The 21,612-nt window shown below is 34.2% G+C and overlaps 2 protein-coding genes across 3 annotated transcripts; one reads left to right on the forward strand and one right to left on the reverse strand.

Moving 5' to 3' along the window:
- On the reverse strand, positions 307-5,365 carry LOC109840523. 2 transcript variants are annotated; one of them, XM_020409191.1, is made up of 2 exons: positions 5,066-5,214; positions 307-806 (listed from the first exon to the last, which is right to left on the reverse strand). In XM_020409191.1, exons 1-2 carry the CDS (start codon positions 5,071-5,073, stop codon positions 479-481), a joined length of 336 nt encoding a protein of 111 aa, XP_020264780.1. In that variant the 5' UTR covers positions 5,074-5,214; the 3' UTR covers positions 307-478. The 2 variants fall into 2 exon arrangements, with proteins under 2 accessions (XP_020264780.1, XP_020264781.1); XM_020409192.1 differs by lacking the exon at positions 5,066-5,214 and adding an exon at positions 5,231-5,365 and having other exon boundaries at positions 311-806.
- LOC109840524 (zinc finger CCCH domain-containing protein 18) lies at positions 15,150-21,492 on the forward strand. The gene is made up of 4 exons (XM_020409193.1): positions 15,150-15,360; positions 16,503-16,832; positions 19,450-19,510; positions 20,389-21,492. Exons 1-4 carry the CDS (start codon positions 15,226-15,228, stop codon positions 21,378-21,380), a joined length of 1,518 nt encoding a protein of 505 aa, XP_020264782.1. The 5' UTR covers positions 15,150-15,225; the 3' UTR covers positions 21,381-21,492.

The raw sequence follows: 21,612 nt of genomic DNA on the forward strand, positions 1-21,612 counted from the left end.
ACTTAATCTCAAAATCAAACTTCCCTGTTTATAAAAATTATGATATTCTATATTAACTGCAACGTGTAATTTGTCCTTCTGCTCGATGTCCCAAATTTTTTGTCATTAATCTTTGCCATTTTCAGATTATATAAAGCACCCTTGTAAATATGCAGGATTGTATGTATAGCAGCTCGTAAACTTTTTGTTTGGCTTCTAACCTATTATAATATGAGTATAGACCGAAGTCGTGCACACGCTTGCCATGACATAAAGTTTATTCATCTGCTCCCACCACGCTTAAAATAAATAAATAAATAAAATATAGAAATAAAATAAGAATATCACATCTCAAGCCAAAAATAGTTTCAATTCTGATAACAAAAGTTCAGCCAATTTGAATTTCACATGTACACACCCAAAATGGTTCAAGAAATCAAACAATATCATCATAATGAGTTACAACTGAACCATCCAATGCTTTAAGCAACTTTTGGGGTCAAAATAGTCTCAGTTTCCCCTTGTGTAGTGCAGAAAGCTCAGCCTTACAAAGTTCTTTCTCAGCTCCTGACAATCCTGAACATTGTTCTCTGCCTCCAAGCGTAACAGCAAAGTAGAGATAAACTGTGCATAGAACCACTAGTAGGATCAACATTGTTAGAAGAAACCGGTGGCGCTCAAAGAGAGCTGAACAGGATCCCCATTCTCGCTGACCTGAGGTTGGTTTCTTGACTGAGAATGAAAAGGATGGTGGGCTTCTCCTATGAGGTGATGATAAAGAATCGAGAACCATGGTTCTCAATGGATGTTCTGAAGATTTCCAAATCCTGCATAGAGTAATCAGTGTTTAGTGAAAAAAGAAAGGTAACTTTTTGGGCAGGTGCTTAAATGAGGAGAAGTTACGTCCATGCTTGTGTTTCCTTTTTAGTTGGGTATACAATGTTTCCTGTCTAATACGAACGCCTGTCCCGGGCAATTTGCAGAAAGTCAGGTCTAGTTTTAATAAATGTGGTCGATAATGTAAGTCAGGTCTACTTTTAATGGATGAGCAATTTGATCAATCTAGTTGCAACTGTAAGAAGAAGAAAACCAACCAAAAGAAGCAAGCCCAACATCAATACCCTTTTTTAAGATATAAATGCATTCTAAACAAATCGATTAACATCTAGTCACATATTTCTGTCCGCTGCTTACTGCCTTTGTTGCTCAATCATATCAGAGCATTATCCATTCTAACGAAATCAAGTAATGTCAAGTTACACATTTCTCTCTCATACTCAAGAACAAAGCAAGTAGAAGCAAATGAAGTAGTGCCGATTCAAATATTTTGATATATCAACTTGCCAGATCGATCTTGCAGAGATAAGGTCATCTGAACAAACATTAACTACAATTTTCAAACATCAGTAACTTAAGGAACATCAACTTGGAATGAGAACATGAATGCAACATGATATGACACATCAATCTAGAGAAAATGACACAGCAAAAGTGTTAAGAAAGTGTCTGGCACTTTATAACTCATAAATGGCCGCGTAGATTGAGCTGCACTCATACAGAAATAACTGTTTCATTCATAATCCTTGGTGACCACTAGAGTTCAGCACATAGCAAATATTGGTGAAACCTCTGTGCAGACCCTAAACACGAGGAAGCTGCTGCTTACAAAAGTTAAAAGATGAAAAGGAAAAGGTGCGACATCCATGTACGTTTTGAAGGTCAAATTATATAACGCAAAGATGGACTTGTCGACAAAGTTAGCTATATTGATCCCATTATTTATTAAATGATTATTAAGAAAGGTTTACCCGCACTCAATTTCCTACGGGTATTCCCTTTATCTGCATCCCTTTTGTAATTTGTTAAACATCAGTTTCTTCCTTATGATACCTATGTTACCAAGATGTCTATTGTCCAAATGATACCTTGCTTTTGATCAATTTTGATCCTTACCATTTCTTCACAATCCAATTTGAAACTTACACATCATCGTTTTACAATACATCCTTAACCTGGGACATTGTTAATAGATCATCATTAAGGAGATTCTATTTCCAATCTGCAGTAACTCAAGGTACTATTACAGTTCAGACAGGTTTCCCTCAATTTTCATTCTCTCCAGTATCCTCCTTATCAGGGTGTATGCTCCGTCTCATGCGATGCTGACTACCCAACAAATACAATGCAACCATCACTGTGTCCTCCCCCCCCCCTCTCTCTCTCTCTTTCTTGTCGCATATACCTAGGCTCAATCTTCTCAGATGAAGTATGCATCCAGCCAAAAACTGTTTTTCCATCATAAAATTGTTCAAATGTAACTATCATTCAAACTGACCACCTTTTTCACATTATACCCACACAACGACATCCTAGTCAAACCAGATACACCATAAAATCTAATCCTCAAATAGATAACAAATAATTCATTACTCATAAAGACAAACGAAAACAGAAAACCGGCTTCAATTTCATCAGACATAATGTAATTCTGAGCTAGGAAGGACATATCTCCTACCATCTGAAAGTCTTGCAAATAATTGCTCTCTTTTCCTCTGGAAGCAAACCCGGCCAGAGTCCACATGAGTAGCAATCTTTTTCATCAACCCTCCATCAAATACTGACAAAAAGATATTAAGTTGCCATATTTTGTAACATGAAAATTGCCAGCATAACCTAGTTCCAAGCCTTTTTGACTGACCTCCCTCCTCACTGATTGAGTTTGCCAACTATTTGACATCATAAACTTCTTTATATGCAAATCCCAAAACACATGTTCATACTTACAAACACATGACCACTTTCATCACCTATATACATGGTTAGTCCAGTAGCAAATCCTCTCCACAAGTATGTTATAGACATTCTATTACAGTTTACCAACAACATCAAAGATCTGATCCTGCCATGAACTTTCTATAGCTAATCACCAACAGGATTAAAAAAATGCAATACTTAATCAAGTTGCATTTTCTGCAACCGCTTACAGAGAATCCTATCATTGTTTGAAACTATACAAAGTCAAAAAAAAGAAGCGTGTAAGTACATGCATACATGCCCCTCTTAGAAATCTAATTCTATGTCATAGAACCTTACAGTAATATATTTGTTTTCAAATGTAAATTATTACCTTAGTTTTGATGGTAGTTAGCCACAGTCTTTCAAAACACCTGTTAATATCATCTGCCTGTCTCCCACGACCACAGCCAGATACAATATCAAACAACTAAATTTCTAGAGGTAATGATGATGGTATTCGAGAACCATGCACACGTCTCGGAAATTAATTCTCTCCCTCCCAACATATTTTCCACTGATGGACTCTCATTGCCAATTTTGTGAGTTCTAACTGAAGATTATGATTCTAATTGATGGTATTTAATAACTATAAAAAGCATAATTCTCCTTTCTCCATCCACTGCCACGTATCTTCCTAGTCTCATCTAATTTTCCTTAAAGTACATCTATGTATAAGGTAGACATGGTTCTTTATTAATTATTACTTGAAAAAGATCATAGACCAATAGCCACCTCTTGCATGCACACTCCAAAATGTAAAATTGGTTCCAACATTCCAAAATTCCAAACTAACAGCACTACAGTAGTTAGTCAGTTACAATAGCTCAATAATGTCAATTAACAAAAAAAATATAGGAATCGACATGAAGTGGCTGTAGGTGCAAGCCCCATATTCATAATGAAAGACTCAAAACTTTGGGTCTAGAGAACCACACAAACTGAGAAGTGTAGATATGGGCACATAAAATGACATGGCATCAATCACAATGCTTTAAAAATAGGATTGAAGGTGAAAACACATGACATGACAATTATTCAGAAGGTTCAGACACATATTTCTAGCGATGTCATAAGTTTAGTAACATACAATGATTACATATGTTTTAAATTTTAATACATTTCTCACAAACCTTGCAGAAGGGAATAGGCTTTCTCTCTTCAACATTGAGAAAGCATGTGATCTAAATTCTCACCTTTTATATTTCATTTGAAGTATAATTTTTTATATATAAATGGAAGTTAATAAGTATTTCAAATATGTAAAGTAAATAAGAAGTGTTTGAAAACATAGTATATCTGTAAAATAAAGTGGCTCACAAGTGTCCTCAAATAAAAATTGTGTTATAGAACTGAGAATACATTAGAAAAGCCGGAAGACAGTTGGTCTTGGAGTATCCAAAAGTGTGATGTTTAATGTATGTGGTTTATTGTGGAAGTATTCATGCTAGATAACATACAACACATAACTTGAAAATAAAATATGTGAGAACAAAACTCAGAGGTATGAAAAGATAGATCAGTGATATGAGACTGAATTCAAATATTTTTCCTTAATTCACGTGTAAAAGAAAAACATCACACGTGTAAGATGTAATTATTGTACTGTTACAGAAAAACCTCAAATGTATAGTATCAACTGACATGACTAATCTGACCCAAATGAAAAGCATAGGTAGTCCAAGCTTCGGCTAACTAATGCATTAGGTACAAAAGAACAACTCTTCATGCACAACAAGGGTAATTTTTGTCCGTTTTCAGACATCTATCGTCAAATCAAATATAAGTAACAAAAATAATGATCCTATAAGATATTGCTACAGATGTATCATGCATGACTCTATTCGGACATAAATAAACATTGTTAAGGTCCCTCTTTATGCAATCCAACACTAGAGGTACTCAATCTTTCGTAAAATTAAACCATGAATTATATATAGGCAACGCTTCTATTTTCTGACATGATTTAGGGTTTAGGATCGTCTTCGCAAGCAAATACTCAAAAAATATAGCTTTCAAAATTCTTTGATGTAAAATATGCGCTATAGAACTTGCTTCTTTTGGATCTATAACAGCCGTGGGTCTGAAATCATAAATCATCAAAATATCCCTCAAATTCTCGTCTTCATCTCATTACAAAAAGGGATCTTGGCTTTTAAGATTTTTCTTTCTTCTTCTTTTCAAAATAACAATACTCTCTCCACAAGCAACTGAAAGTTAAGATAACAAAACAAAAATTCAAATAAAATTCGGGATCTTGCATTTTACGCAACAAGGAAACAAAAATAATTACCTTGACATCGAAGAAAATCAATCAAATTAAACAATGACTGTTAAGGCAAACAATCACAGATCTTAAACAGAGGAAGGAGCTGAAGAAATTCATGAGATAAAATTAAATGAAATTCATCAGGAAAGAAGAAAAAGGAGAAACCGGTGATCGATGGTTTTAACGTACCGGCGAGTGCTGTCACTCTTTGGTGTTTGCTCGATGGAAAGAGAGAAGAAGAGAGGATGGGAATGGCAAGCACGCTTTAAGCAGGTCGGATCCGGGGTGGGCGGGTCTCAAGCCTTCTTTATCCGAATCCGTACCTAGCTTTTTGGTTTATATAGTTTCCTCAATTGGAAAATTTTTCTTAATTTTAGATTGGGAAGATTTGTGTCGGATCCATTTGGCATACCATAGTTTTAGAAGAATTTTAAGAATTACTTACTTGTCCCTTGGATACAGTAGAAAGCCATGTAGGATAAAAGAGATTATGATATGTGCCTCTGTGACGAATTCTTAATCACTACAATCAGTATATAGTATCGATATGATGCATATTGGCACAAAAAACTTCAAAGTTAATGCCATAATCAGAGTGTTGTATATGTGTACTAGAATGTCATATCAATGCAACCATCAAATTTAATTCATGTTGAGAGATACGTGTAGTGTTTCTACTTTCTTTCTATATATTTTTCATGGAGAGTCGCTCGTAGAAAAAAATTAGCATTTGGCAAGGCTGAAGGGTTGAGAAAGGCTGAATTGGTTAATCTTGGAGTAAACTTAAATTAATTGATAATATTTTCTTTGAGTAACTATTCTCTATTTATCAATATAAGGGAATTATTTCTCCATCCATCTAAAATAGACTAATTAATCCGCTCCATGTAGAAAGGTTATCCGCTTTTTCCCCCTTTGGCCATTTTCTTCACCCATCTCACATGGTTATTTTCCCATCTGAAAATTTTAGAAAATTATTACTTATTATTTTCGATTTATGTTGAATATTGAATATGTTGATTTGATACTTTAACATCTATGAGTTCTTTTCCTTTATCTTCTTTTCTCGTTTGAAATAGCATAGCGGAGGGAGTTCCTTTCGAGCACCCAAAAGGACATGCTTTAATCCAAATTAAGACATAGCCACAAAAGAAATTATTAACAAGGTAAACTATTTTAAGGTTACGTATGGACATGGCCAAAGACAACTTAGTAGACTACTCTAAGGGCTGTTTGTTTCAGCATTTTTATAGAAAAGTAATATGATTTGGGTCTGACAATGACAAAATTATAAATAAATAATTCTTTATGAATCCTATTCTTGAGTTTGGTTCCCCAAAAATTTATAGATTTCAGAATCTATAAAATTGAAAAAGTATGCTGATTTTATAGAAATTCAAATCCTAATGATTTGGACGGATTTGGGACAGAAAGCTGACGCGTTTGTACTATTCTCTCTCTCTCTCTCTCTTTGTTTTCCGGATTCTGTTTCTTCACAAACCCTATATTATTATGAGACAAAATCCTATTCTCATTCCAAACCAAACTAAATAATAGGAATTGGAGGGTTTCTATAAAGTTGGATTCTATTTTTTTCATGTTATGAAACAAACATAAAAAAAAAAGGATTCCATGACAACATAAAATTGTCTTAAAATTTTCTATGGATTAGCTAGGAATCCATAAAAATATGGGATTCATAATCCTATTCTTGCCCACTATTGAACCAAACGTATGGACAAACTATTTTAAGGTTACCCAAAAGGAGTCAGTTTTCACAAACGCCATTTGGCTAAACGTACTGTAAAAGGTTGACATTTTTCAAGTTTAATGGATTGTTTGAAACTGATAGATTGAAAATAGTTAGACTTTTTCAGTCATATGGAATCAAAATCAAACTTGATTGTCGGTATATATACATGTGTTTGGTTTGATGTAACTGGAATCCATGTTGTTATAGCTAACATAAAAAATCTAAATATTTTGTTTGGTTTAATGTTGTTGCAACGCTGAAAGGTTATTGCTTAAAAAAAGGGGAAGAAACGAGTGTGCTATGCACACCACTTAAATTCAAGAGCATTCAAATACCAAGAGTTAGAACAACATGGTGTTGCAAAAAACACTAGCTTTGTTTAGCAACACGACTAGAACAAGGCCAAACTTGTATTATTCTCAACAAGGCTAGAGTCGATCTAGGGTAGGGAGTGGTTCAACTCTGGCCTGGTTTTGAGGGCTAAGGATGAACTAGAAAAGGCGAGGCCACATTTGGCCCGGATTTTACTAACACAAAATAGATTAAAACTGGGTCAAGTTTGAACTGGACCCATTTTTAATGAGTTGCCAAATAGGCCCTTATGGTTCTAACTCGTCCAAACTAAACTCTCGGTTGACATGTTCAATTTAATGGATTACTTGAAATTGATTGATTAGAACTAGTTTCAGGCCCGTGCGATGCACGGATTTGTTTAATATACAAAAATTAATATAGCAAAAGAATGCAAAATAAAACAGTAATAATATATAAGTAGTCATAAATAATACAACCTAAATTGCATATATAGTTTAGAAGATTAGAAAGTTTGGAAAACTTGAATCAGTTTAAGATCATATATAGTTTGAAAAATATAAATGTGTAAAAACAGTATTCAGAAATATGGGGGGGAGTTATTTTATTATTTATAAGGTAGAAAAAATTTAAAATTAAACTAAAATGTCAAAAAATTACCAAAAATGGGTAAACTTAAAAAAAATTAAAAAAGGAAAGGTTTGGAAAAATGTAAACATGGGAAAATAATATTTGAACATTTTGTGCGAGTCATATCAATATTTAAACCATTGATAACTTTCCAAAGAAATTGGTAAAATAAAAGTAAAATGTCAAAAAAACAAAGAAAATATAATACCTATCATATAAGGGGTGTATGACATCCACCTGACGAAAATAAGAAACAATGTAATACCTAAATCAAATAGAGTCAGTGTAAGATAATTGTATATGATTGCAATTTAAGAACATCATCAAACCATAAGAATACGACATAAGAAGTACTCAATTAGCAATTTAAGAACATCATCAAACCATAAGAATACGACATAAGAAGTACTCAATTAGTTAAATAAAATACAACTTTCACATACTCTATATAAACGAAGTACTCAATTAGTTAAATAAAATACAACTTTCACATACTCTATATAAACATAAGAAAGAACAAAAATATTGAAGTAAAATGCATTGCCATTGGAGAAAATAACAAAACATAATATAAGAAAAATACATTCTCATAAGATTATATTGAGTTCATCACTTACCAATAGTAAAGATAAACAAAGAAACAAATAGATCTGAAACAGAAAAATATAATTATATAGAAAGAAAAGAATAATACACTTGTATAGGCAGAAAAATATTTAATTCTATCTTTGCCTTTTGTATTCATTTTTTCCTTTTGTTAATGAAAGAGTGAGCAATCTACCAATCTGTAGAAAAAACCATAACATTCCAAAACAGCAGTAGAAAAAAATGACAACCTAAGATGGGATGAGCTATTTTCATGGAAGAACTTAAATCTGTCAAATTAGCATCAGCTATGTCAAATTAGAGTGCATCAACTATGTCAAATTTTAGCCAAAAGCAACATGTTAGCTTGCATTTATTGTCATATTTCAGCAATTTAATTTTACAAACATTTAATGTACATCTTTGCATTTCTTCACCCAGCAGATTTAAGTCTTGTACATCAAAGCGTTCAAGCCAACAACAACGTTCAAAACTTCGAATCTTTATCTTGCAAACAATAATAAAAACACAAACTCAAATCATCATTTATTGATATTCATAATTAAATAAACAAATAACTAAAAAGTGTACCTCATAAAATGACAAAGAAAAAGTGAACTTGTCTATAAAAATGTACCTCATAACATAATAAAATAAACAAATAACTCTGAATCTAAAAAAAAGTACCTCATAATTAAATAAACAAATAACCAAAACCAACGGCACATACCTCCGCCTCATAAAATAACTTAAAATATGATTTTTTAAAGTATCGACAAAAATAGTTAATTTGCTTGCAAGAAAAAGAGCATTAATATCATTAAAAATAATCTAATAGGATATAATTACTGTTCTCAAGCCTTGATAGAAGGAACTAAAATAAAACAAAGAGTTATTTCACTTTAATATCACAAAGTTTATACCAATTGAACCTTAATACACCAAACTTACTTTTTGCCCAAAAAGATCCCAAAGTTCTCAAAAATTTAACTTTGATTGTGTAAAAATAACTGTGGTATCCAAGTTCAGATTAACTTTAAAATAAATACAAAAAACTAAATAATTTCTAGGGATTTAACTTCAAATGAGAAAGAAAAGATATTTATACAGAAAAAATATAACACAAACTTACAACTAATGGATGAAACAACATACCCTTTTCTAGGAATAAATTAAATTACTTCACTCTCCATGTTATAGAAACAATCCTCTCTCAACAACCTCTACAGTCATCTTAAATGTTATCTCAGCCTACACACTCTTAAGAACTTCTACATGCTTTGAACAAAAGGACTCCATGTACTAATTTTTTTTAAAAATAAGCACATTTCGATAAAAAATTCCCAAACAACATAAAATCACCAAAAAATGGAAAGGAAACTTATTTTCTTGTATTGAATCCATGGAGAGTTCTTAGCAAAGCGCCAAGCTTAGAATCAAATTATGCGACCTACAACATAATTAAATAATTGCACACCGGAGAATTATTGCACATCTTAAGGGAAAAATCTCTTTTGAGAATATGAAAATGATTTCCCTTTTTTAAGGCTAATATTGATATGAATTGCTTACTTATGTTACAATCAATTCAAAGGTAATATAAAATGTTCGTTTCTAAGCATATTTTGTAATTAACCTATAGAGAACAAAATTCTTAAAAGGTTGGTCAATTTAGATGTGAAACCTTTTTGAATCGTTCACATTAATCATGGCTGATTGTAAATGCTATGAAACATAAGAATGCAAATAATGGTTATATATACCAAGACTGCAACACTACCTTTAAATATAGGTTAACCTTTGGTAATTAAAAAAATTAATAGAGCCAATTTACCTACAAGCAACACTACCTTTAAATATAGGTTAACCTTTGGTAATTAAAAAAATTAATAGAGCCAATTTACCTACAAGCTTCTAAAGTTGAATTAAATTAATAATCCAATTGCATTAGCCTTAGTTAAAGACTTAATTAATTTGAAAAATCCACTAAAATCACACAATTAAAGAAGATAAAACTACCAGAAAGATGAAAACAAACTTGTAGTACTCTTTCCAACTGGACATTCACAAACTCGAATAGTATTGGCAAATGTGTAACAATTAGAGATTCGTAAAAATTTTAGTAAGAAAAGGTTTTTGGCATTATCGGTACAGTATAAACAAAATAGTAAAAGTGATTAAAAAACAAAGTGAAACGAACCTGCAATACTCTTTTCGATCGAACCTTTGCAGATTTTATTGATAGATAAAGTAAGCTTTAATTAAAATGGGCAAGGGGAGTTACATTATTGTTCTAACTGCTGATGATAGAATCTCTAATGGATAGGGATAGGGATTAATTATAATACAGGAAAGTTGAACACTTTTTAAGATAAAAGAGGTCGGTTAGACCAGCAAAAAGATCACTATTTGCATGGACGGGGAAAAACATAGATAAATTTAAAATAAAAACAATAATTTTGTGTTGAATTACCTTCTAGTTATTCCTTTTATTTTTCTAGAATATCAAGCTGCAGGATATAATCTGCCTCTTCCTTCTCTAAACTGCAAAATATTCAAAATCCACAACTCTAAAATTGTTTTTATCTATGTTAGTACTTGGCTTCAAACGTTAACTTGAGTCTCTTTGCAATTGTTTTCTGCAACTTCCTCTTCTTTGCTTTAGTTTCCTGCACAGTAAGAATATAAAAGCAAAGCACTTTTGTTCATATGTTAAAAAATAGATATACTTAGTACAACAACGGGAAAAAATTGACCCAAAAATATTAAGAAAAGATCAAAAAGAATTAAACCTAAAAAGAATCAACTCAGACACGCATCACGAAGGATAAATGCAAAGCACACATATAAGAACACCGCTATAAAAGTTGAAAAGATCTTTTAATTTTAGAACCGAAGGAGACTACCCAAATTGATGCCTACCATGGAGAAGTCAAAATTGTACATAACAACAAACCCCAGATCTCTAAATCAAGAAACAAAGATAACCCATCAAACAAATAAATTCCTAACCCTATAACAACGGATCATATGTACATAAATAGATTTTTAAAAGAAAAAGAGTAGATCTGAAGAAAAAAGGAAAGATTTTTTTATTACCATGAACAATTCATCATAATCATGCAAAAGGGTCTGATGCTTGAACCGAGCCCTCGCTTCCTCTGAATCCATCATCAAAACCCTGCTCCATTTCTTCATCATCTTCAACAAATTGCAATCTGAATCCCAAATAAAGGAGGAGAGAAAGAGGAAAAGTCTATAATAATAATAATAACGTGGAAGGAGGGGAAAGATCTAGAAAGTAATAAAAAAATCAAAGATTTGAATTTAGGATGAGGAGGGTGTTGGCCTTCTTGTTTTGATGATGATTTAACAAACAATTTACATCTAATATTGTTTGTCTAGCGTTTGTGTTTTGTATTCATTGTAGACAAACAATATGCTGGAGGATGGATGGAATTGCGCATTAACAATCAAATCTGTTAGAGGTTGGATGGATTGCGTCATAACGATCATATCAAATAGAGGTTGGCGAATATAGTGGTTGAAGCAATGTAATTCAAAGTTAAAGATTCAAGTTCAAGCTTCATCCGCAAGTGTATCAAGATGGAGCTTCGTTGAAGATCACAAGCTTGGGTAAATTTAGTTTTAGGTTTATATTATGTGTGTTAGTACTTTAAGCTCAATCATATACACACATACACGTTTTGGTTATGTATATATATAATTATATATATACATATATGTTTTTGTTTGATAGTTTTTAATTTTTAATATGAAATAATTGAATATAATTAGAAAACATATTTTTATTTCATACTTACATGCATATATATGATTTCATCAATATCAATTTTATTTAGTTCAATGAAATCATGTTTTAGTGCATTATATATGTATTTTGATAAAATACTATATTCATTATTTATAAACTTCATAACAATAGTTTACATCTTTCTTCAAGTCTATAAAATTATTTTGTAATGTTTCAAAATATGGCTAAGCTAAAATGTCAAAACTCATGTGTTTACATTTTTATGTTTTGGACTATTTTACAAAATAATAATATTTTACATTTGGGAGGTTCTTTTTGAAAACCAGTTTTTGTAGCATGTTTATTATCATGTCTACAATCATTTCCTAAAGTTTTATATTTTTCTGAATTTGTTTGATATTTTTAAACAAGGTTTTAAAATTAGAAAAACAGTTTTCAAACCTGAAAATTCATGTATCAGTTTGCGGTCGACCGCCACGATCGACCGCCACGGTCGACCGCCCTTAAGTCCAAAGACCCAGTATGATCTTTTTTGGCTCACGGTCGGCCGTGACGGTCGACCGTCACGGTCGACCGTCTGTTTTCCAGAGCTCAGTTTTGCCTTTTTGTTGCTCGCGATCGACCGTCGATCTGACCGTTGGGTTCCAACGGCTAAATTCTGAGCTGTTTTCTCTTGGGCTTTTTGGTCATTTTGATTGGGTTTTTGCTAAAGTTTTGAGTGGGTATAAATACTCCATTGATCTCATCTTTCATGATAACCTAAGAAAGTTTTTTAAACAAGAGTTTAACAAGGGTTTAAGTTTGTTTTAAGTTTGTTTAAGAGTTTGGTTTGTGAAGAATTGCACAAGAGGAAGTGGAGATCAATTCATTGATATTTGAGCTTCAATCCATCTCTCCCTCTCACTCTTGTCATTTATTGGAGAAGTTTTCTAAACTCTATCTAACTTTACATTTTGTATTGTTTGATTATCATTCTATTAAGCTAGTATTTATATTTGAGTTTAGTTTGATTTGATTTGATTTCACTCATTGTTTACACACACCTACTTGAGCTTATTGTATTTTCATATATAGTATATTTGGGTTGGTGAGAGTTGTAATAATTAAGTGTGAGCTTTAATTGAGTTCTCGCCTTGTATTAGAGAACAAATCATTTATTGTTATTGTGAGGTGTGGAGTGTAGACGTCGATCGGTGAACGTTAAAAACCGACATTGTGAGTGTTTGTGAACGTTGATCGGTGAGCGTTGAAAATCGACATTGTGAGGTGTAAATGTTATTCGGGTGAGCGTAGAAAACCCGGTTGTGATAGTGGATTTCTCACTGGGAGTAGGGAGCGAAGACGTAGGACGAAAGGTCCGAACTCCGTGATCATATCGTGTGTTTGAGTTTGCTTTGGCACACTTCTCTTATGTTTATATTTTTTGTCGCCATTGTCCATTGCTCATTATTTATATCATTCACTATCTTGTTTATTTTGTTTATCCTTGTGTATATCACTTATCCTAGCTCACATATCTTGTTATATTTTATACTTGCTAGGATAACTTGTTAATTAGTTTTAATTAGCATAAAATCGGATTATATTAACATAAGACCCTAATCACCCCCCCCCCTCTAGGGTCTAACAGAGAGAAGATATTAAATGAGAAATTTAAACTTGAGAAGCCAAAATGAATGCATATCATAGGAAAATGAAGTAGAAGATGAAAGGTTGTTAAAGATACAAAATATTGTTATTTTCAAAATAATGAATAATGTTTTTTTTTTTTGTTGACAAGGGAACCTTGGTCAGTACCTCCACTTAAACTCCCTTTGGAGTCCGCCGCACCCTGGTTCGAACCCCCCCCCTTAAGTACCAGGGGGCTCATCCCCAGCACATGGGCGAGCGGTGTGTGGACCGGGCGAGACGCGAACCAGAGACAGCGGGTCGAGCCGCTACTGACCAAGTAAACCCTGGGTCCCCCCCACCCCCTAAAGCCAGAGGGACCAGGTGAATGTGGCAACAAGGATTCGATCTCCTGACCAACGGGCACGAAGCATGGGAGAATCTCTCTCCCCATGGGGAGCTGACCAGGAGACCCATCTTGCGGGGGTAATAATGAATAATGTTGGGAACCGAAATTATGAATTCTTTAGAGATTGACACGTGGCGGAAGAGGCTTGTCATGTGGCTTTTTCAAGGGGAAGAGATGTCATGTGGCGTTTTTAATGGGAAGAGATTTTAGATATAGAATATATATAAGTATGTTTTTTCTAGTAAAGTGATCCAAAATGATTAATAAGAACTAGGGAAAACCTACATGTATTGTTTATGTCGTTGAAATATGAAAGGGAAACTTAAGGGAACTTAAGGATTTCGTGACTATAGTCTCTTACATTTTCATGTAATGAAATTTGTCCCTCAAATCACTAAAGGTGATATCATGTACTTCAATTATTATACGCTGGCCAAAATTAGTCTTTTAAATTCTTATTGGTTGTCTCAAAATCAATCCCTTGAACATTTGAGATTGCTACTAGGTTCTCTCATTCTCATTAGTTGTTCAAGATAATCATTGTTCCCTATTTGTTATGAATTGTTCCAAATAATCCCCATTAGCAAGAGAAACAATAGTTAGATATAAGAATTGGGCGACTCAACAGCAATTTCAATAGCTCGAGGGATTGATTCTAAAATATTAATTAAAGAGACTAAGATGATAAAGGGTTTTTTCGATCTAGCCCCCAAATATTCCATACTTTGAATTAGTCCCCCAAATCATTATCTTTTGAAACTAATCCCAAAATCTTTAAGTTTCTGAAATTATCCGGCCAAATCTTTTGAATATTTTGAAAATAGTCCTTATATCTAGCTGCTAGGGCACTCGTTTCAAAATACTTAGAAGACTTAGGGCACTCGTTTCAAAATATAAGGATTTGGGCGACTAATCTCACAATACCTAAACATTTGGGTGGCTAAATGAAAAATATATTTGAGGGACTAATATAGAAAAATTCTATTAAGAAAAAAGAAACTATAGTCTATCTACAGAAGGAGCCCGCTACCGCTGGGACATTTTAACCCAAGCAGGTTCCAGATATCTCCAATTATCTCTCTCTCTCTCTCTCTCTCTCTGCCCGTCCCTCAATGGCGGGAGAGGGAGACGACGAAGAAGCAAACATAGAGCAGCAGTTAGAGCAGCAGCTGAAGGAACAGAAGGAATCTCTATCGGCCGTCGACGATGCCCTTGCCTCCGATCCCTCCAATCCTGAGCTCCTCTCTGTACGCTTCTAAACCTAGGGTTTTCTCTTCGTAATCTCGTGATTAGGGTTTCTTGTGTTTCGATTTCTCAGTTACATTATGCTCTCAGTGAACGACTAGCGGGGGTATGGAGATTTTATTTACTATTATCTGAGCTATCTGTCACTTTCTAGAGGGGCGAGCTTAAATATCATCAATAAAAAAAAAATGTGTGCTACTATTTCACCCTGTGGCTTTCCAATGATTTTATGGTACCCATAGTTGAGTTTTGATAAACGTCATTGTATATTTTACTAAAGATATGAGCTTGGGTATCGGGTGCATATCGGTATATGACACATCATTCCCCCGACTGGTGCACCGAATTTCCTTAATCTTGGTACTCTAAAGCTATATCCCAGTATGTCCATATGGCATCTAAATAGCTGATTGGTAATAATTGAAACTGAATTCATAAGTCAATGAAAGTGAAGGAATACACAGAGATGCGCGCATATGCTCGTACCCACTTGAGAAAGAATCTCAATGTCGCGAGAATCACTTGTAGTTTATATCACTTCCCGTTTGTTTAATTGAATGGTACGTACAATTACTAAAGAAACAAGTTCAGATTGTGAGTCTGAGATAAGGTTCACAGATATTTGCATTTGGTGCATTTAGCTGATAAATATGAGGTCTGCGATCATCAACCTAATAAAGCATAGGTTTCCGATAATGCTTAAAGCTTTTTCTGTATGGTGCTTTCATGAGCAAACAACTTTGCGTTTATATTTCATTTTGCTGGTGTTTTAATTAAACATCAAGATAGTTCTTCAAAAGTAATCACGAGATTCTATTGATAAACTTGAAATTATACTTGTAATCTGCAATTTCTCAATTGCAACTCCACTAGATGAATTATTGTCAGTAAAATTAATTGATTCCCTGCTTTTAAATTTAGGACAGTAGCAACTGCAAGGGGCTCAGGTGTTCAATGTTTCTGTACTGATTAGATTTAAAAAGTATTATGGCTTTGTCACTGCAAACTTTGGTCAATGATGGCCCATGCCAAATTTTTCTTGATGGAAATTTGAGCAATCATTTTCTTTAAACTGCTCTTTCATTTATGTTTCTCCTGGCCATTAATTGTTCTTTTGTTGTGTTTCCTATTCTTTTTCTTAAAGGTTCACGAAGAACTCCTCCTAGCAATCAGAGATGCAAAGGAAGGGCTGCTTCACTTGAAACGGTCAAGGTTGCTGAAGGAAGCTGATGCAATATTACTGAAACAAGAACCAGACTCCATATTTGAGGATGCCAAGGTGGAGACCTTGGATCCAAGCCAGGTTGAACCAGAACCACTGGAAGCAGAAGATAACTCTGAAAATTATTCTGTTGGGTCAAAGTGCAGGTTTCGTCACACAGATGGACGCTGGTATAATGGTCACATTCTAGGTTTTGAAGGCACTGATTCTGCAAGGATTTCATTCCTTACTCCTACTTCTGAAAGCATGCAGGTAAATACCGCTCTATTTACCATCTTGTCTGATCACTCTTTTTTTAGTTTAATAACCAGTATTAGTTTCCTCTACTTTTTGCCTGCTGCTTAATTACGGTCATGTGTATTTAGTATTTACGTATTCTATGATATAATTGATAATTATTTAACTTGATGGGATATACCTAGTTATTTTCTGATGGTTTGGGGTTGAATTATCCCCGTTCAATTTCGATGTGAGAAATTAAATGTAAGTGCCACTCCAATATATATAGGTAATTTTATGTTATTTAAAAGTAATTTTAAAGTCAGGAATCTAGCATTTTGAAGTTTTTTTTCCCATGTATCAATCGGCATGAAATGGATGACTAAGGGCATGTTTGGCAAACCCATGAAAGCGGACCAGGTCTAGTCCTGGTCCAGTTTGGGGATGTTTTTTGTTTGGGAAAAAGCTGTGCCAACTCTGGCCCGGTTTTTCTAGTTCAATTTTAAGCCCTTAACTAGGCCAGACTTGGACCAGCACCTCCCCGGTTTAATCCTGGCCTGGTTACGTCGTTACGTTGATATATTTGGCTGTCGCAGTTTTTACTTCTTTGCCAATCAGACCCTAAAAGTAGCATGGCACCTAGATAAATGATTTTGAATAAATAGTTATTGATCCAATAATTCAAACATGATTTTAAGATCTCTTGGACACAATTTCATTATGTCTCAAATACTGTGGAGCATTTAACTAACCAACTCGCTATTTAAACCATTTATTTTGTACCTGTTGATACATGAACAAAGAACTTGAAAATGCTTGATTTTTGGGATTTAGGCAGTTTAAGCAATATTGATGAAATGGACTTTTTAAAGAGTGCATCTAGTGCTAGTTTTAACAAACACATATTCTGGGATGGATTCAATTTAGATAAGGCCAAAATAAAAACACCAATATGTCAATAATGCTCCCTTTCCTGCATCATTTTCTTTTATATTCATCCCCCCCCCCCCCCCCTTTTGCCCTCGCTCCCCTCTTGCTTTTCTTCTTCTTCTTCTTCTGTTAAACTACCAAATCTGAGTTCTAAATCAATTCCTATAATTACTTTCCAACAGATAATTTTGAGAATTGTTTGAAAAAAAAATCTCAAATTTCTACATTTTTGAAAAAGTTATGCCTTCAATCTAACTAGAGCTGTCTATCTGGAGTAAGTTATATTCTAATAGAAATGTGGATATTATTTTAGGTTCTGACTGCAAATTAGTGCAAGGATGTAACTATTAAAAAGACTAAGTATTGACTGTTATAAAATAATTAGAGATGTTAAGAGGGTGCAATACTGCAATAATCCAAACAAAGATTTGAGTTACTAAAAAATTATTAGAACCATTGATTAAAAAGTAACCATAGGCTTAGAATTGAGTGATATTGCAACAATATTCAGAAGTTAAGAGACTAACATCAAATGGAGAGTAATACCCCCCCACCCCACCAACCAAAAAAAAAACCCACAAAAAAAAAGGAAACAACACCCGCCCGCCTGTTCGCCGTCACGACCACCAAAATATAGAAAGATGCATACAAATTCACACAAACATATCCGCACCGATAAACAATTCATCTCCCTGTAAAAGAAAACCACTGGTCCACATGCACACAGCCAATTCCACCTCAGCCCAACATAATAAATAAATAAATCGCTGGTAATGTGATAGGCTGTCATATTTATATCTGTGATCCATTACATTTACTTGGAGATATCGATTGAATTCTGAATTATGGCACACATATTTAGACGGTGTTGAATTAATTATCTGTCTATGACGAACTGAATATGTAATGTATTTAATGACAACAAGTCCAGATCAGATATGAATCTGACTAAACTCTACGGAACTCCTGAACAGGCTTTGACAACTGTCAATCTAGTAAATAGACATCAAATACATAAAATTTAACGAATACCATTGCAGTGCTAAATTACTACTAGATAACCTTTTTCATCTAGCTTTGTTGATTATTTATTAGGTGAAGCTAGGTATGGCTTGCCCAGTAGACATGCATATCGACTAATTTTATGTAATGTAGTATGTGTGGGTGATGCCACAGAAAGGTCAGTTGAAACTTGAAAGCAATGGAACAACATGGTTGAGCACTATATTAGATCCAACCAACATCAACAAGAAAAGCAAGCTCGAGAGTAATGCTAGTATCTGATGCTACTTATGTCAGTGGACGTACAAATACAATACCAGTACCGGTGTACATGTCAAGTGGAATAAATACATCCTACAACAGTGAATAACTTGAACGTACTCTTTAAATTCTTGATTTGTTTGTTATTTTGTTTTACTGAATGTTTGGTTGCATGTGTAAGGAAGGGAAACCCCTGAAAATTACTCCTGTTTGTTTTTAATTAATGCACACATTTCACTCCTTATATCCTCCTAGCACTCAGTCATGCCTGTCAATTAGGCACTTTCCATTGGTAGGAAAATAGTGAATATTTCAAATTGCATGTCAGTTGTGGATATATTTCAGGTTATCCTCTGGTTTGATTGTGAACTTGTTGTGTGCATATTTTTCTTAGAACCGTGGAAGGATCATCGTTATAGTTCGGTGACACTAATATAAAATCTGCCCAAAAGTGCAGATGTGCAAGTTCTTTCTACAGCAACGGTGTCGATTTGGTGGTAACTGCCGCTTGTCACATGGTATGTTGTCTTTTTTAGGTTATAGCTTATGGAGCTGTACCTTGTCCAGACATTTTGTTCTCTTTGTTTGGCATTATTGGTTACTAGATTACGAGCACATGCATAATGCACGTGCTAGAAAGTAATGAATTACATAGACCCGTCTTATTGAATTAGTTCAATATTAAAAAAGCCTAGAAAAAGAATCAAGTTGCACACGTGCATAATGCACATGCTAGAAAATATTGAAGATACGTCTTATTGAAATAATTCAATATTCAAAAAGTCTAGAAAAAAGAATCAAGTTGCACATAAAACTATGCATTTATGAATTACTTCATCTAACCCATACATCTTTAAGTATATAATATGAAAAGTAAAATTTATGATTCTTAAAACATTTCAGTGTAAAATATACATTCTGAATAACACTACTAATTTTCTAATCTATCACTCACTAAAAGGAGTGATAGGGGCATAGTACATGAATGGAGTGAATGAATATAAGCCATACTTTTGCTTCCTAATTTATATTAATTAAGTTCAAAACAAGATTTCCATAAGAAATATAGATTCTCATGGAGGTGTGTCAGTATCAAAAGGTCATGTCATCATTTAATGCGTCATTTTTTTATTTCCAAATTGCCCTCTTGCATTTATCTCTTTCCTAATGCATATGTATCTTTTGGAATTTTAACTCATTACTTCACTTCTCACTACCCATAGTCTAATCTTTATAGATCAGTATAGATGATAAGATATCCTTATTGTCAATGAGCATGAATGAACATTGATGACTAATCACTGTCTTCTATGCTTGGATATTCAGTAAATGTAAACTAGTATATCTCATTAGATACATGCAGATGTTCATATCTGACGATTAGATAAATTCGCAGGATTCAATGTTCCTATGTCATCGCTGAAGCAGTATGTTCCAACAATATGGCAGCAGTCTCTAGTGGGCTCAAGCATACTGGCAACTTCAGGTGGCCATTCTGGTATATGGAGGAAAGCTGAGCTTGAAGCCTGGGACGAAAATCTCTGTCTGGCTCAAGTTGTATTCCAAGATGATGGAACCTCCGCAAAACTCAGTAGCGATTCTCTCACAATATCAGAATACGCCCAAATGAGCGATGAGAGCGACGGAGAATCTGATAGCCTGAGCTCAGACGCATCAGAATCAAATGACGATGATTACACAACAAGTCAAGGTATAGGATTTAGTGAAGCCGCAGCACCACAAAGTGGAGTCCAGACCGAGACTGCAATATTTGCCAAGTGGGAGCATCACACCAGAGGCATTGCATCGAAGATGATGGCAAGCATGGGCTACCGTGAAGGTACGGGCTTAGGTGTTTCAGGTCAAGGGATACTTGATCCAGTCTCTGTAAAAGTTCTTCCCAAGAAACAATCTCTTGATCATGCTCTTACCTCTGGTAATACCAATGAAAACAAGGAAACCCGAGTTAAGAAACGAAGCAGAGGGGGCAAAAGGAAGAGAGAAAAGAAATTTGCTGAAGCTGCTCGTGCCGCTAAAGAAGAAGAAGTGCAGAACTCTGATGTCTTCAGTTTTATAAATAACCAGCTTGCTGGTCAAGATCCTGTTTCTAATGGTTCAGGGAAGAAATCCAAGGGTTCGAGTGAGGAAAGGAAGGAAGATCGTCGGTCTTTGGTTGCGTATGATGATGAGGTGAAAGATTTGAGAAGTAGGGTAGTGAAGCTGGAGGAGATGGTGAACCGAAATCGCAGAGATAAGGCAATGTTTGAAGCGGCTACAAGGAAGTTGAATGAGACTCAAAAGGCTCTGGCTGATGCTGAGGCAGCGCATGCCTCAGCGTCGAAAGCTGTTGTTAGTAAAGAGAGAGAGAAGAAGTGGCTTAAATTCTGAGTAAGATTTGAAAGTTTTTGTGTATTTGGATATCCTTGCTTTGGAAAGCATGAATATATTTTTGGTGGATGGTAGTAATGTTATGTGATGGCCTGCTGTGTTTTGAGGTGAATGTAACAGGGTTAGAGTAATAGGATGTAGTGTTAGATTTGAATATTTGAGATCTAATCTATAAAACCATGATTAATTCAAAGAGAATAAACAACAATGAGAGCGGAAGCTTATACCTGAA

This window comes from Asparagus officinalis, chromosome 5, assembly GCF_001876935.1.
Source record: "Asparagus officinalis chromosome 5, Aspof.V1, whole genome shotgun sequence".
NCBI lineage: Eukaryota > Viridiplantae > Streptophyta > Magnoliopsida > Asparagales > Asparagaceae > Asparagus > Asparagus officinalis.

Excerpts from the sequence above, each read along its gene's own strand:
- LOC109840524 (XM_020409193.1), top strand. The coding sequence starts at position 15,226 with ATGGCGGGAGAGGGAGACGACGAAGAAGCAAACATAGAGCAGCAGTTA. Across the intron at positions 15,361-16,502 it reads CCAATCCTGAGCTCCTCTCT|GTTCACGAAGAACTCCTCCT; the intron begins GTACGCTTCTAA and ends TTTTTCTTAAAG. Across the intron at positions 16,833-19,449 it reads CTACTTCTGAAAGCATGCAG|ATGTGCAAGTTCTTTCTACA; the intron begins GTAAATACCGCT and ends CCAAAAGTGCAG.